Source organism: Chelon labrosus (genome assembly GCF_963514085.1).
Source record: "Chelon labrosus genome assembly, chromosome: 21".
NCBI classification, from domain to species: Eukaryota; Metazoa; Chordata; class Actinopteri; order Mugiliformes; family Mugilidae; genus Chelon; species Chelon labrosus.
In genome coordinates this window covers 20,783,948-20,801,669 of record NC_140354.1, presented here as the reverse complement: position 1 = coordinate 20,801,669, position 17,722 = coordinate 20,783,948, and the positions used below count along the sequence as shown (strand labels likewise).

At 42.5% G+C, this 17,722-nt stretch overlaps 1 protein-coding gene across 1 annotated transcript in view; it reads left to right on the top strand.

The window, feature by feature from the left end:
* The window catches only part of LOC311506082 (voltage-dependent T-type calcium channel subunit alpha-1I-like), a 141,843-nt gene that overhangs the window by 41,283 nt on the left and 82,838 nt on the right, over nt 1-17,722 (top strand). The window contains exons 2-3 of the mRNA XM_084569962.1: nt 9,642-9,765; nt 17,428-17,561. Coding sequence (XP_084426088.1) covers nt 9,642-9,765; nt 17,428-17,561 — 258 coding nt within the window. The remainder of the gene's footprint in view (nt 1-9,641; nt 9,766-17,427; nt 17,562-17,722) is intronic.

The window sequence follows — 17,722 nt, the reverse complement described above, 5'->3', positions numbered from 1 at the left end:
AGACTGGCGACCTGTCCAGGGTGTACCCCGCCTCTCGCCCGATGACAGCTGGGATAGGCTCCAGCAGACCCCTGCGACCCTTAATAGGATTAAGCGGGTACAGAAGATGAATGAATGAATGAAAGACTACAGCCAACTAGAATGTACAACTCTGAATTCCGGCAGATGGCATTAGTCTGTATTTATGATTGAAAAGGGGAAACTGTGGTAGGGCTAGGAGTATCTGGAAATCATGTAGAAAGCTAGGAAGATCTAAAAAGCACTTTGGGGGGTGTTCAAGCATTCAGACCCAACGTAAGGCAATGGCACAGTCTGCTTTTGTTGCAGGTAGTTCTTTCTCTTTGGTGTGTCCGATCCTATCCAAAATATGCCAAAGACCACCAACTGGAGAACAGAGAAGACAGATGGTTTGAAAGAGGAGTACAGGAAGCCATCTATGTCAGACTGGAAAATTGCACTCTGAACCAGGGAGGTGGAATGAGCGAGGAGTGCAACACAGTCTTAACATCTGTCCCCAAGAAGTTTCACACTCATTCACACCTTGACACTGGAGCCTCTGACTGATAATGGGTTGTTAGAGAACCATTCGTTGGAGAAAGGGTACAGGGTCAAACAGTCTGATGGATAACACCCATAGATCTTCCTGTTTAAACCTCAACTTATCCACCAGTCTTTTAGAACTGAAAAAGCTACTTGATTAAGTGGCGAAACGTCTTCGAGAGTCCATTTGTTCTGTCTTTAGCTTTTGTTTAGGATATACCATGACTCGGATGACTGAGAACCTTCACAGACACACAAGGTCAAGCGTTTTATGGAATAACTTCACCTGCTTTTGGAAGAAATGCACTGGCCTAATTAAGTTGTTCCATATACAACAAGTGTTGCCAGACTTTTGACCTTTTCACAAAAAAATTGTCCATACAGTAAGGAAGGATGGACAAAGGAGCTCTGTGGATCAACAGGCAAGCAGAAACGAGGCCAGGCAGCCACGGGGCCAGACAGCAGAGAAAACTAGCACTTAGACTCACATGATCAATTTTCCCACAAGGTACAAGGAAATTAAGTGGGATAAAAAAGAAGGACAAGAGCTGAATGAGGTGGGCGGGAGAGGTCCTTGGCAATTTGCCTCACATCCCGGAAAGAGAGGGAGTAGTAAGGGCGCGGAGGCAAGGACACAATACAGTGGTTACGGATTCAAAGCTAAAGTGTGCCTATCTTATGCCAAGGGCAGCGGGCAGACACGCTCTCTATCAGTTTGAACACTAGTTGACCTGGGCGTCACTCAACCATACTGATGCATTCTTCCTTCAGCAGCTGGGGCCCTCCTCACTGTGTCACACAGAGCACCATAAATAAGGCTTTTTATTTATTTATTTATTTATAGGACAAACAATTTGATAACACACCGGACAAGACGGGACAGTGGTTGTCATAAAAATGTCGGTGGATGAGGATATGTGTATGACTGCCTGTCTGTTTTTGTATATGTTGCATGAAGGAAGGAGATAGTACAAATCCTAGAGTGTGTGTTGTTGTGTGTGTGACCTATGATGCTGTGTTTGGGCGAAGAGGCTTCAGTGCCACGGCGAGAAGCAGGATGTCATTTTGATTCACTGTGAATGAGACTGATCCTGAGGGCGAACACACACGCATACATGCATTAAAGGAAGGTACTTCTTTTTAAAAAAGCCTTATGTGATTACAATTTAAGATCTAATGCAGTCAGATACTTGGAGTCATTCCTGCTTTTTCTCATTCTTTAAACACACATGGCCATAGAGATGGTGAGATACCTTTACTGCTTCCTAAATTATTTACACAAAGCCAAATAATTTTAACGCAGCCAAGTTGTGAGAGTCTTTTTGTTTTCCGGCTCAGTCTTAGTGGCGCAATCACCGTTCCAAAGAAATGAACTGATGAGACAAGAGAAGTCACGGTGAGGCACTTACGCCCAAGCACTTGACGAGTTCACACAGTGCGGTTTGTGGTAATCAGTGCCAGGTACACCTTTATTCTGTGGCAGGATTCTTCCAGCGAGCATTGGTTTTGCCAGAGCCGACGAGGGCAGCAGCCGTACCGACCGGAGACGGAGTGGGCCGCCTTTGGTGGAGAGCTGAAAGTTAAGGGCTGCGCGCACGCAGAGTAACAGAACATGAAATGTAAATTAAATTCAGGGACTTTCAGGGACGGAGCGATGGTGGACGGCCAACGTCTTTGGCAAGGTGAAGTGGGCAGGTGCCAAGTTCAGCTGATGGGAATTATCAAGAGAGATCATATTACTGCAGTTTTAGCTTCCCTTCTTTGGCTTCCTGTAAAATCGAGAATTGAATTTAAAATCCTCCGGCTTCAATACGAGGGCCTTAAAAGCCTAGCGCCTTCTTATCTTAAAGACATCATAGTATCATATTACCCAGACAGGATGCTTTCCTCTCAAAGTTCAGGCTTACTCGTGGTCCCTAGAGTTTCCAAAAGCAGAATGGAAGGTAGAGCCTCTCTACTCTTTACTTAAAGTTAGACTAAAAACTTTCCTTTTTGATAAAGCTTATAGTTAGACCTGGCTCAGATGACCCTGAAACATCTCATAGTTATGCTGCTATAGGCCTAGGCTGCTGGGGGAACATCCTATGATGCCCTCAGCACCTGTCCTCTACTTTTTCTCTCACAATGAGCACCTATCCTCTAGTTTCTTATTCTTACTATACTACTATACTTATAGCACGTTATTATTTGTTATCAGCAGTGTGTCCCTCTCTCCATCTCGGCCTTTGGCAGATGGGCAGCGCCATATGAGATGGGTTCTGCTCAAGGTTTCTTCTCGCTAGCATTTGATCTGTAGTGTTTCAGTCTCTGGGTTCTTGAGACAATTTGCATCGCTATTGGTGCTTTAAAAATAAAATTCAATTGAACTAATCTCAGTTTTGAAGGAACGTGATTGAGGGGACGGCCGATGGATGCGTAGGACACAACCGATTGATTGTGTCGTTGATTACACAAACGATTGAATCGTTGATTATACGATTCAGTCTGAGAGGTCCCCAAACGTTGACCGAAAGGAAACACCGTCCGAATGCGGCACACTAGCGATATTTTTATGCTCCGCTTGTTGTGCTCTGGACCATGTTTGGATGGCAAATACACAAGATGGTTACCTAGGCAACCAGTGCCTTGTCTGTCCAATAGAGGCCAAGTGTCAGCTACAAAGAGATGGGCGAATCCCTTTATATATGGACAGGGCTGTATGAATGTATTGTGCGTTCTTTGGTAGCATCCAAGAAACGTTTCCAATGCTCCCGATTTTTCAAAAAAAAAAACTGAAGAAAAAAGAAGAAAGTGAGAAACTTGTTGTATTCAGACTTTGAGGACAGACATGGGCTGCACTTATTGGGGTTTTCCTCTTTTATAGCACTGAAAGCAGAGAAGGAACTGTAGGATCGTAGACATAATGTACTGTTATCATTCTAAATATACAAGTTTACTTTCAGGTGTTACTAAAAGTAAGTTAGTTTGCAGCCTCTTGTCTTATTATGATTTTAAGTGCCATTCTGGCATGTCAAGAACATGCATGGTTTATTTGGACACGTACTTTCCTTAGTTTCACGGTGTAAGTCACGTACTATTTTATGGACATTGTTATTCACGTCCTTGGCTGCAGGGGACCTATCCATTCATATAATCACATCAGTGGTGGTTTGAAGACCTCTTGTCATACATACCCAAAGGTTTTAAATTGCAAAGCAGTTTTGTTCGCCAAACGGGTCCTTGAAGAATATCAAGTGGCCGCCGCGTCAACTTTTCAACAGGTTAAATGTTTTGCACATTATAATTAATCTCGGCTTTAAGGCTGCTAAACGTCTGCAGGCTGCAGGGAATACCGTCAAAATAAATAGGAAATGCACTCAGGTAATAAATTGGTTTTTGCACTAGAGCCCACCATTTTTACATTTCCATGATTTGAATAATCTGTTTTGTTTAGTTTATTTGAAAGGTTTTCCTAATTCCTAAAAGGTGTAGCGAGTGAGATCAAACTGCCTTTCTGTTACTTGAAGGCATCACAAGGACAGACGGAGGGAGAGACAGGGAGCTTGATAAAGTGAGAAAGCCCTAAACAGAAAGAAAAATGGGATGAAAGAGGAGGACGAGTGTCTGACGGAATCTGTATTGACGCAAAGGGACAGGCATAAAAATAGGTAGAGACATGGAGAAGAAGAGGAGGGTAAAGATGTGAAGAGAGTATAGACAGAGAGGAGGCCCGGTCGGCATCCTAAGAAGATTAGACATCCAGCGAGGAGGGATGGAGGGAGAGCGAGAGAGGCAAAGATGATGCAGAAAAGAGAAAAAGGCAGAGCATCCCCAGTCACATCTCATGGGCGGATAAGATTTTCAGCTAATATCGCGCGAGTAACAGCCTTAAAAGGACAATCAAATTAAAACGCGGAGGCTCAATAACGGCGCGCCTCCCCTCCTTTCTCCTCAAAGCATCCTTGATGTCAGACTCAGTTAGCGACCGCCTAACGTGATTAAGGAGTGACACGGCCGTGCATCAGCTAGCGCTCTGGAATCAGCCGGGCGTGCGTCAGGCGCCTGCTGCTGCGCTCCCTCCGGGGCGGGACGAAAGGTTCGGGGTCAGTATGACAAAGAAACTGAACTCAGACCAGCGCTGAGTCACTTCACATGCCGGTGCAGATGCCCCCGAGGATGCTGGCGTCCGACGAGGGTACGAGTGGCGGCGTTGTGCATGTGATGAGGGAATTGGGGAGGAAGTGGTGTTTCACCAGGGCTCCTCAGGAGGCCACATGTTCAATTTGATCTCAAGCTGACCGGACCAGTAACATAATAGTATATTAACTTAAATTTCTTGAGACAAATAAGTGCAACTGACCGACAAATTAGAAATAGCAGCTACTTTTATTGAAAAGCTGCAGTTCAAGGCTTTTTAATTCGAGCCCCGGGCCAGATTAAACCCTCTGGCGGTCCTGTTTTGACCCACAGGCCGCAAGTTTGACCCCTCCGTTCTAAACCCCGACTGCCGCAACAATCGAGAACAGATTTTGGCACAGCTTTCGTCCCCTGTATCGTGCTTGTTTATCGTCCCAAACAGGTGCTTTATTTATTTTTTCTCTTTCTCTGAGTACACATACCTCTCTTTCCTAACACACAACCTCGGGGCAGGTTCTTTAGTTTCACTCTGGGGGAGCTGCACACACGTCCGCGGAGGCCTGATTGATTTTTCATTGCCTGTCTAAGCATAATTTGTCCCAAAGTGTTTGTTTTCGCCGGGAGGCCAGAATTGTCCATCAGCTGCTTGGAATGAAAGAGGGAAAAGAAATTCAGACGGGAACAAGGGGTGACGCGACAGTTGTGGAAATTGAAATTATTTTGAGAGTGGAGAGTTACAGAAGAACGAAAAAGGAGACTGTAAACCCAAAGGGGATTGGACCATTGTTTCAAAGAAAGAGCCGGTGCTCAAATTGGAGGAAACTTCAGAGAGAATGCTTTTTAAAAATATTTTTTTTTCATTGTTTCACTGTTACTCCAGAGAGAAGTGCTAAAGAGATAGCCGTTAGAGAGGATAGTGTGGCATGTATGTGTCCGTGAGTGTGTTTGTGTGCAGAAGAAAGAGACGAAATGAATAATAAAGGTGTTTTCAGCCACATAATCCCTAGATGAAAAGAAGCAGGATATACTGTGAATGTGTGTGTGTGTGTGTGTGTGTGTCTTTAAAGTGAACTACAGATTTCTTTAAAACGGCTTCAGGCTGCATGAAATCACTTTATACCTTTTTTATTCTTCAGTTTTGGGTTTTATATTTTATCCTTTATCCAGTTTACATAGAAATTAGGTCTGTCTCGGTGAAAGACAGGTTCATTGAACAGCTACCCACTGGAATAAGAAGTTACTTAACACTCATACATCCGTATAATTTATTACCCTCTTGAACCATTAAGGACAAAAATGTCCACAGGCAAAAAAACTGCCATAAAAACTTAACTGATTAATATTTTTTTCTGCTTTTTTCTACATAAATCTCTTAAACCACTTCAGCTCTTTACAAAACTACAAAAAAAAACAGTCATTTTGAGGATTTTAACCTTTTAAATGCAGTTTGATTACTTAAAGTTCACTGTTGTTTTTTTACAAATAAAACAAAAAAAATTATGTTATTTTCCGTAAAACTAATGTTGGGAGGGTGGGGCATTTTCTTTCTTTTTTTTTTCAAATCAGTCAAGATATGACCAAGATTATCTAAAAATATTGACTTGATTGCATTATTAGCTTTTGTGTAGCATCAGATTTAAAATGTACTACCCCGTTGTGACCTAGCGGACAAAAATGCCCCATTGACTCCCATTAAAATCATATTTTTTTAATCCCTCAGCCATGACGCAATGTAAACAGTCATTCTGCAATATTAGGGTGTCATTTATGAGTAAAATGTTCAAATTTGTCATTTTTAGTGTTCAACACTAAAATCAGCCATTCCCCCATTATAGGGCCTACGCATAAAATGTTTGTTATTTCGTTAGCTATTGTGCTTGTGTTATTGAGCTTAGCAGGCTATTTTAAGGGTTGTGTGTGTCTGTGGTGTGTGTGTGTGTGTGTGTGTGTGTGTGTGTGTGTACACGCAGCCATATATGCACTCTTTCAAGAAAATTAAAACATGGGCCCCGTCTCTTACTGCACTTCACTGTGGAGGAAACCAAAACAGTTAGTGAGCTGGAGCACCTGGCTGGAGTCCTGTCACAAACTGTTTGGAGCTCGAATGTCTGGTCATTTCATTCCTTTGACAACCAAGTAGAAAGATGAAGATGTTCTTCTCTGTGGAAAAGGGTCAGAATGAAAATATGTGGCCTGTAACTCCCAGAGAGAAGCAGGAAAGTGAAACGTCCTCAGAGTCTTAAGTGGACTTTGTGGTGGACTCAGATCATTCTGCTTCGTCTTTTTCCTCTCCTGAGGACACAACAGATCCTGAACAGAATGGACTTCAAAAAGTGGGCATGTCTGGTGTCCTACTAATGCAAAGATTACCTACTGTTACTGCATAATGTTCCTGTTGCCAGAGGTTGGATTTTGGGCCGACATCGTACTCTGTCACCGTCATGGCATGAACTGGCAAATGAAACCGTAAACGTTAGTTTTATGGAAAATAACTAATTATTTGTGTTTTTTTCGTAAAAAAACAAACTGGCATTTAAAGGGTTAAAATCCTGAAAATGATTGGATTTTTGATAGTTTAGTAAAGTGCTGAAGTGGTTTAAGAGATTTATGCAGAAAAAAAAAAAATCAGTTTAATCAAGTTTTTATAGCAGTTTTTTGGACGTGGACATTTTTGTCCTTAATGACTCAAGAGGGTAATCAATTTTTAAATTACAAAAAATTGTGCCACTAACACAGCCAAAATGATGGCCAAGTGAAGAGAAAAAAAATAAAAAATTGCCCAAATGGACAAAAATGTCCCTAATGATGCATAGTTAACCATGGAAGTCGTTGTTTTTGCAGCCAATGTGTGCAACTTAAGTTGGTTACATATTGTAACCATGGGTTCTATGAGTGTCAGCAAAGTACGTTGCCTTAAAGTGATATCAGTCGTGGTTGTACTGGAAGACATTTACGGTGCTAGTTTAGATATACTTTATGTCTGAAACATGCACTTTAGGAAATCATTTTTTATTATTCATTAAACCCCAGCCACCTAGCATAGCATATCGGAAAGAAAAAACGAGGAGAGTGAAAAACATTTATATAATGGTGAACCAGTTAAACAAATAGTGGGTGAACTCTAGTTATTTATCTAATTGTTTATTTATTTTAGTTTTAAATCATGTTGCAAATTTGTTTCATAAGGTTTTAGAATTGATTTTGATTTTATTGTCTTGTTTTTCATTTGCACCTGCACCATATTAGTTTAAAATGGGTTGTACTGCAGACTAAACAAATCATTACAGAAGGTGCTGACATAAATGGACTAAGGGCAAATATGTCAGTATCCAATGTGCTGCATATAAAGATAAAATAAATCGATAAAAAGACGGTGGAAAAAAATAATTCAGTTCTTTCTTATCATATCATGTAACACAAACAAACAGTGATGTTATCAAGGGAGCAGTTAAATGCAAACGTTATTGCCATACAACAAGTGGATTTTCAAATGTGTTTATGAGACATCGCCCCGGGATTTTCATTATCTGTTGTCTTTTCAGTTGCTGATCAGTCAGGAAGCAGTGAATTGATACCGATTCCCATATATGCTTATATTCAACTTGTTGCAACCTGGAACATAGCTATACAACATGATTGTGACTGTGAGTGTGGTCATTCACATTGCCCGAAATCTGAACCCTTACGTCCACACCGCTTTTTGCAACCCAAACCGACAGCCTTGTAATTAAGACTTTCACTACAAAGATGCACAAATGGTTTACCTGCAATTCACAATCATACAGTTCACACGTGCACGCCACACACATCACAATCACACGCTCCCTCCTCAACAACAGGACCACGGGAGGCACGAGTTCAGCGGGTGCAAAGTCTGTTAGAACAAAAGACTTAAAGCTCAATCTGGAAACGAGCAAATACAAAAAGGAAGAAAGACTTAAGAGGATAGAGCGCTGGAGGAACATAAGCCGGCGGCTTAAAATATTAAAGGGGCGAAAAGACTGCGAAAGACTTTTAAACTGCATTACAGTCATTATGGCACGCACACATACTGTACGCTGTCTGCATGGACGAAGCACGTGGAGCCTTATCAGTTTTACTCTCGTCTGACACAGTTATGTTGTATTAGGTCTTAAAAGAGGTACATGTGGTACATGTGCCTATTACAGTACTATCTGGGGATGCAGAGCAGGACGGTGGAGCATCCTGCAGATTGACGAGGTGGCTTTGCAAGATAAAAAGAAAGAGGAAGAGACAAAGGAAGAGGTGCCAGGCTGTATATCAAATACATTGTTAAATTAATTGTATTGGCACATTTATTTATTTTTTTTGAATGATTCATTTTAAAATAAATAGGAGAAAAGTGGTATTCCGTGCTTCGGCACACTCAACAGTGTGCATTTGCTCTGTCACTGGTCTGATTGTGTGACTCATACGATCACATGGCGGAAAATAGGCCCGGCTGAGAAAAAAGAAAAGCCTCTGGTCTTCATCTCCATTGATGAGTTGCTCGGTGGCAGCTGCGTGACCTCTCGACGCTCACGTTGCATATGTAATGCTGTGAATGAGTCAGTGGCTGCGAGTGAGTCAGTAATGCATCCAGTGATGTTTGTGATGTTAAAAGGGAAAGGTGCTAAAGTGTGTGGAACATGCAGTGTTATTTACAGAGTAGTGACAAGAGCATGTGGCTCAGAGTGGGTTACGCTGGATTTTTTTTCTGGAAATGTGAAACAATATTGCTCAAGAAATGTATTTTTACATGTTATGTGCACCCGTATTTGACACCACAGCTGTCTCAGAGCCATTTAATCATCTACCTTATCTTCTTCTTTGTTTTTTCTAGAGTAGTGACCACCAACCAATCACCCACACATGCAGGTTTCATCCATTCTTCATTTCACCGCCTCAGCCTCTTGCTTGAAATGTGCAGTGTGTTGTGCCGTGTTGTGTGTTGTCTCCTCGACTGAAGTGCTCCTTGACCCCAGCCTTGTTAATACGTGGTTCGAGAGGATTAGCATCATGGTGATCCTGCTCAACTGCGTGACGCTGGGCATGTACCAACCCTGCGAGAACATCGACTGCACCTCGGACCGCTGCCAGATACTGCAGGTGAGTGGGACCCCTGCGCCTGAGTTGCGTGAGGGCAACACGTCTTCGCACGGAAGAAGAGAAAGAACAGAACGATTGATTATTGGAAATGAGCTCAACACTCTCACACACTCTAGGTGGAGCTTCTCTCTCCTGGACGGTCTGAACAGGGATGTGGCTTCTGAGCCACATGTAATCCTAAACTTATATAAAGATAAATTTGCTATTTTCTAAATTACACCAATCAGCCACAACATTATGACCACTGACAGGAGAAGTAAATAACATTGACCATCTTGTGACAATTCATTGTTCTGCTGGGAAACTTCTTGACCTGGCATTCATTGGTGTGGATGTTACTTAGACATGTAGCACCCACCTAGACCAGACCAGGCACCCCCACCCCATAGCAATGACACTCCTTGATGGCAGCAGCCATCCCCAGCAGCATGCAGCCACAACAACGCTTTAGGAACATCTAAAAAAAAAACATGAAGAACAGCACAAGGTGTTGACCTGGCCTCCAAATTCACTAGATCCCAAACTGATCCAGTATCTGTGGGATGATCCACAGAGGCCCCTACCCCCAAAGGCCCCCAACATTATGTTGCTAGACACCACAGGACACCCTCAGAAGGCCCATAAAAGGAGACCTACACAATATTAGGAAGGTGGTCATAATGCTATGCATGATCGGTGTATAAAACATCACACAATAGGAGATAATGCACGTCCTCAAAGTCCTTTACACATTAAAAATATACTTAGATCAATATATGTTGGGACACTCTGTTATATTAGCTGTTTTCCAAAGCATACTTAAGTTACAATTATATAAGGAATAGGATATATCTTAAATCTTTAGGACATCGCATCTAAATTGGAGGAAAGATGAAGGAATTGGAACCATTTTTTATACATAGTGCAGTAGTGATTGTACTATTGACGCAAGACATTTCCCCAATATGATATTCCTTCATTATTTCTTTATCCATATACTGTATGTGCTATATATGCCTACGTTAGAGCCCAGACTTGTCTTTTCCAATTTGCCAATATTTCCCCATTGTATCTATAAGCTATGTTGGCCCACTGCGGGTAATCTATTACGGGTAATCTATTACTGCCTGTGTGTGCCAGCTGGCTGGAGACTTGCCGTGTACCTCTGGGACCGTGATTGCTTTTTATTGAAGTAAATTTGGCAGACTCAATTTTCAGGTGTGACAAGGATGACCCAATTCTGCCTGACGCGCTTTTGGTCGGAAAATGTTCAACGTCCACCGGCGGTGGAAGTCCGTCCGCGGTAACCTGAGCGTGAGCTTTCCGCCGCTCGTTTGTCTTCCGTTGCCTAATTGTGCCGCCGTATCTCTCGTTAGGGTGGATTATCGCATCAAATAAAGCCCTCAGGACTGAACTGTAATAGGTTTATTTATCACGTTGGATTTTTTTTTTTTTTCCTTCATTGTGACGAGATTTAGAGGAAGTATTCACGAGGGGTTTTGGAACATCTTTCCGCTTCACCATGTTCCTGTTCTCACCCCCCCACGTCTTTCTAATGCTATCCTTACTCCTCCCCGTGTTCCCATTCCCCCATCCTACACACTCACTCACTCTCTCTCCCCCTTCCTCCATCTTTTGTTTCTCTAACAAGCATATTGTCTCCCCAGGTAGTGCGAAGGGGTCCTGTTCTGGTGGTTGCTAATGGTAACTGGAGGGATTTTGCTGACAGGGCTTACATAGTTAGAGTGGCCCTCGCATGCATCCCTGGTCCTCTGTGAAATGCAGCAACTTCCTGGAGCCGCAAACAATGTATCCATGGCGGCGGGGCCGGTTCAGATCCATGTTTGCACAGGTTAAATTGAGATATGTGACACGAAGAAGAGACAGCGGATGAGAACTTGGAGGGGGATGTTGGTCCCAGGTGACCTGTTCCAAGAAGACTGGAAACACACAACTTTAATTTCAAAAGGCTGATATTATACAGAAGTTATAAAAGGATAACCCAAGCTAAAGCAAGTCTTTTTTTGGTGGTTCAGACTTCAATGGCGGCCGTTTGTATTCGTCTTTTTTGGAACAGGAATCATACATCTGTTATCTATAGTCATGTAAAAGGTTGCAAGGGGCTTCAATGTATCCCAAGCGGCATTGGCACAGGTCACCATTCTGTCACAGGGCTAAGACAGAGATATAATCAACCATTCACATGTTCAACTATAGCCAATTTAGAATCACCTTTCCAGCCAGCATCCATGTTTTTGGACTCTGGGAAGAAGCCGGAACACCTGCAGAAAACCTATGCAGGCAATGAAAAGTTTGAGCATACCCTGCACGGAAAGGCCCATGCTTGACCGGCAGACTCAAACCTAGAATCTTATTGCTCTGAAGGACATAGCCCTAATCAAAACTATCTACTTGTCACAGTATGCAGTAGCCAGAAAGTTTAGCAGCATACTTGTTGATCTTTGGTGTTTGCGTTTATGCTGCGAAGTGTACATTTTGGACTGTTCTTGTTCTTGGAGAGAGAGTCACGTTCTTGTTCAGAAATGGTTTACAGTCAGTGGTACTCATCTCCAGGTCTAACAAGCCTACCGAATGTATATTTTTTTTCTTATTTAATAATATATTTCAACCAAGAGAGACTTCCTTTCAAGTCAACACTAAAAGAGATGTGAGCGACTCTGGTGATTAGACCCAAACGTAGCGTCACCAGGTTTGAGGAGGAACAGGTAAGGCCTTGCTATGCATATAGAAACCCTCATGTCTGGACACAGAGAATACTGGAGATCTGGATGGGACGAGGAGTGGACTCTGATGATAAAGACAGGACATGAACGAGGGGGTAGGAGGGTGGCAGCAGTTTCTAAAGGTTGACAGCAACAGCGCTGTTTTCTGATGGAGATTGTGGCAAAATTTCAATAGTTAAGCCGAAAACTACAGTCAGCGGATTATAGAGAGAGTTCTGAATGAATGAGGATAAATATTCTTCCTGATTGAACTCACACTGGGCTTCATTAGTCCCAGTAATACATGCTGGGAAAGGTAAGATGTCAAACATCTCCTTAGGCTGTTTCTTTGATATTTGTGACAGTTTGTAGTGGGTTTACTGGATCATATAAAAACTTTATACCTTAACAATCTTTTTATTGTTAATTTCACTTTCTAATATGTCTGTGAAGGTCAAAGTTTATCCAAAAAAACAAACAAAAGCAAGGGCAACTGGACTTGTAGAGGTTCTTAAAGGTGTTTCATCCAGGGAGCTTCTCCAGTTCTTAAGGAGTGGTGGGGTTGTTGGGGTTTTAGTGGTTCGGATTTGGCTGATAAAAGGTTGTTCATTAGGGGAAAGAAAAGATCAAAACCGTTTACTCCAACCACACTCCTGTAGAACTGAAGAAGCTACTTGGATGAAACATCTTCAAGAAGGTACTTTTTTGGAAGTACCTTCCGTAAGAAGTTCTTAATGTCCTTTAACCAGTTCCTTCACATTTACTAAACATTCGCTCCTAAATCAAGAGTACCTGTGGAACAACTCCTGCTTTATTTTTTCATTGCTTTGGGAGCACAAATAAAAACCTTGGTACATAAAACCTAAATGCTCTACATGGCCCAAATTGAATTCGAATAAGTGCGACAAGGGGGGAGCAGATGTAGAAAGTGAAGACCGAGGATGAAAACTGTAAATACTTGTTTGTATTTGCAGTTAAATCTCGGAAATGGAAAGTTGTTATTCTTCTGAAAATTGATTTGGATGCGGCAACATTCATTATATCTTCAAATCGGCACCTATTTAATGGAGCTCGGTGGTAACGATTGCGTCCGGTCCTCCTTTTTCCTGCCCAATTTCTCTGCGAGGATGAAATGTCCTCAAGGCGCCTAATCTTGCATTGATTAGGCTGTCAGTCACTCTTTCCGCAAGCGGAATAAGACACACATAGTATTATTCTTAAATGGTCCACCATCTCAGTCCTGATGACCTACTTACCACGTCCTCCCCTCCTGACGAATAAGTGGCATACAGTGACAGCATATGAAGTAGCTCCCACACCATCTCGCCGTTTCAACTCATGAAAGGGCCCATCACACGGCAGCCTCGGCCTCTTTTACAAATCACGGTGATGATGAAACCTGATAGGCCGACTGAAGAGGAAGCTGGCGGCGGTGGCAAATAGCTATGATGAATTCATTCCCCTTTCACTTAGAGCGGAGCACAACAGGAATCTGACTGGTGCAGAAAAATGTCGGATTACATGTGAAGCGCGCGGGCTGCATTATTTATCAAAACATCATTTAAGCTGCATGCCAGACTGATTTCCCTCATCTTTTTTTCCCGTTGAATGCTGCCAGCTCTGTGTTCTGGCTGGGTTTGAGCTGATGCATGATGTTTTTTTTTTCTGTGTGCGCACCAGAGAATGAGAGGTGATGGAACACGCATGTTGGCTTCAAATGCAATATTCACACACAAACCGCCCCGACTGCGCAAGATTTATGCAGACACAGGCCTGTGCACATGCGTGGTTGCATTCAAGCGAGTGCACAAATTTGCATCAGCTCACCTCTGTCTGTGGAGATCTTTAAAAATAACCAAGATGTCCATACGTGTAGAACAAGAGAATAAATCACTGTCTCTTGATTTTTTTTTTGTTCTATTTCTGATTCAGACAAAAAAATAAAACAATCCTGTCACTGACTGCTGCCAGTGCCGCAGCCAGTGAATACATCCACATAATTCCCCACACCATTCATCTCATTCCTCGCGATCTATTGCCGCGAACACCATCTTCCAATTGTTCATCAATGTCGAGTGAAACAATGATCTCTCCTTCGGCTGCAGCCTATTACTGCTGGTTGTGTTTTCAAGCCTGCTGTGGGTTATTGTCGAGTCCCTAGTTTGTCATTTAACTTCTGCTCGAAATCTGAACAAGGTAATAACCTTAAAGTACTTGTGGAAAATTGGTTTCCCATTGCTGTGTGTGTGTGTGTGTGTGTGTGTTTTTGTGCCATTAGATTTGCCGAGTGCACAAACTCTATTCTCAGGGTATAGTTACTGTACTTTAGCAGCTCAGAGCAGCATTCGGTTGGACTGGAAACGCTGTTCTGTATAAACGTTGCATGTTTTCAGCTTCTTAAGACCTAATCCCCATTTATCCAGGCTATTGTCACACCAGAAAAACAACAGCAGCGACAGAACTGCGCGGCGTTTGAAGCTGCCTGTATTTATGTAGCTATGTTTGGTATGTATCCTGCAGTCATGGCCGGGCGCAGCCGGATTCGTCCCAATTGTGTTTCGTCTAAGCCAGGCTCTAATGTTGGTACCTAAAGCCAACCAGTAAGTGATCATCTAAAAAGGGAATAATTAATCAATTAGGTGGAAACGTAACGGTCCAACACTGGCCCTGTTCAGACCTTGCGTTAACATCCATCTTGGGCAACCTGATCACAAAGCAGAGGTTTGAACACACCCAGGACACATTTGAGTGATCTGATCTCTCTCCACATGTGGAAGTGGTCTGGAAGTCTTCAGGGCTCAGTTATAATCTGAGCTTTGTTTCTTAAATAACTGACATCAGGTGGAGATAAATAAATAAATAATAACTTTCAGTGAGAGAGAGACTTTACAGCTTGTTCCAAAATAAGTATCATCTCCCCAATTCATGGCACAAATGCAACAAACAGCTGTTCATGGTTCTGATAGAGCAGTGGCGGCTAGAGTTGCAGAGACAACAAGTGTCACGATGTTCTCCGGCGTCCCAAATGATGCTGTTGCTCGTTTGCATGCCGTTATGCCCCGTCTAGGGGATGTCTAGGACATAACATGATTTAAGGCCCCATCTTCCCCAAGTAGCCAGCAAGACGCGAATGTTCCATTTTAAATTTTATTTACAAGAATGAAAGTGACTGGATGCTAACTTCGGGGTGGACTGAGGCCTAAATAACAAACAAAACAACCCTACCTAGAAATAAATCAGCTAACCTAGCAAACACAAACAAAGAACAAAGCTCTTACCTCCCTAACTAAAAACTAAATAGCAGAAAAGAAGGTAACAATACTGGTAGTCCGCCCCTACTAAGAAAACTAACAACTAACAGAACTAATAAGCAACAAACGAGCTGTGGCCAGTTGGGAGAGGATATACACACCGGTGGCTCCGTGCTGCAGCCAATCAGGGGCCAGGAGTGGGACCTTCCCACCAATCACCTCCTGGGCATGGCACACAACTACTATACATAATTAAAGCAAAGTAGTAACACAACAACTCATAAGCGTAAAACATGCAAAGTGCTAAACTGCGATCAGATCTCAAGTGCTGGCTGGGTACTCATGTGGAGACACATTTTAATGCTGGGTGTGATCACACCTACTTAAAGCTGGCAATTCACGATCAGTTTTAGGAAGCCTACTCTGGAGTTTTCAAAGTCTTGATAGATGAACATTCCTGCTTTCAAACCGTTTATACCACTTATTTATATTTAAATATTTAAACTGTAAAGGAGTAATTTCAATTATACTGTAAATAACTTGCAATTGATCACATTTAGAAGAGTGTAGATATGTGCGTGTTTGTTGTGTGGGGATGGATGATAAATTAAAAAGCCAGAAACTTTCACAAATTCATTTGAATCCCTGGACCTTGGAAATCTCTGCCGAGACGTAGCAGCTTGCAGCTTGAGTTTTAAGGTGCAGGAATATGTTTCGAGGCGGCACACACAGTCATGCTGCCTAAGGCAAAGCAAAAGAGTCTTGTTCCGAAAATACAATAGTTGGTTTAGCTAGTGATCTGAACGTAATAATGCAAGCAGGACCTGGCGGAGATATGTTCTCAGTTGTCCCTCGTTCTTTATTTATCTCTTGGCTTTTGTGTCTCTTGTAGGTTTTTGTTTCCTCAACCTAAATCTCCCTCTTTCTTCTCCCTTTTCCCTGTAAATATTTCAGCATGGGCTCGCTCAGATCGAACACCATACGTTTTGTGCTGCATTATATTTGCGTGTTCTCAGGGCATGCATGCGTGCAGGTATTTTGCTCTCTTAGGCTATCCAGAGAACAACATTAGCTGAAAACATGGCTCCATCAATAGCTGCCAGTGCTTTTCAGAGAGAGAGAGCACGCACACAAACACATCAGAGCAAATCGTCCCCAAACATCACGTCATTTTGTTGGTGTGTTACTCGAACATAATCTGTGGTGCTTAAAAGGGCAGTTGGTTGGAAGATATCTCATCTGACAGGTCCTGTGAGTGTCGGGATGAGTCCGCTGGAGTGAGAACTGGCCGGACTTAAAGTGTTAAAATTGCTTTTGAAAGGCGGAAAATAGAAGGTCACGGATGGTTTTGAAGAATTCGAACACCAACTGTGTTGAACCAAAGAAAAAATGCTCGAGAAAATGCTTTCAGTTTTAATGCCACCATGAGGCAATTTTCCGCCTGAAATTATTTTTTAAACAATTAGCAAACACATTTTTAAAAATCTAATTTGCCCTCAGCAGATAGTGAGTCTTCTCCAGCGAAAAACAAAGATGGAAAGACAAAATAAAAAATACTAGAAGGAGCTTTGTCGGCAGCTTGTGTCTAGTAATCTCACGAACACACCAGTCGAACAGATGCCAGGCCCGTGCCTTTCTAGTGAATTATATCAAATTCCCTTTCCCCGTCTTTCACTCACATCTTTATCTCCCTCTCTTATCCCGTGTAGGCCTTCGATGCGTTCATCTACATCTTCTTTGCACTGGAGATGGTGGTGAAGATGGTGGCGCTTGGGATCTTTGGCCGTCGCTGTTACCTGGGAGACACGTGGAACAGGCTGGACTTCTTCATCGTCATGGCAGGGTAAGACAAATCTAACTGGATCCTATTAAAATGTCATGTAACACCATATATAAGTATATATATTATTATTAGTTACAAGGCAGAATTTGTTCACTTATATTCGGATCAGCCGCAACATTAAAACCAGAAGCCTAATATTGTGTAACTTTCTCCTATGCCTC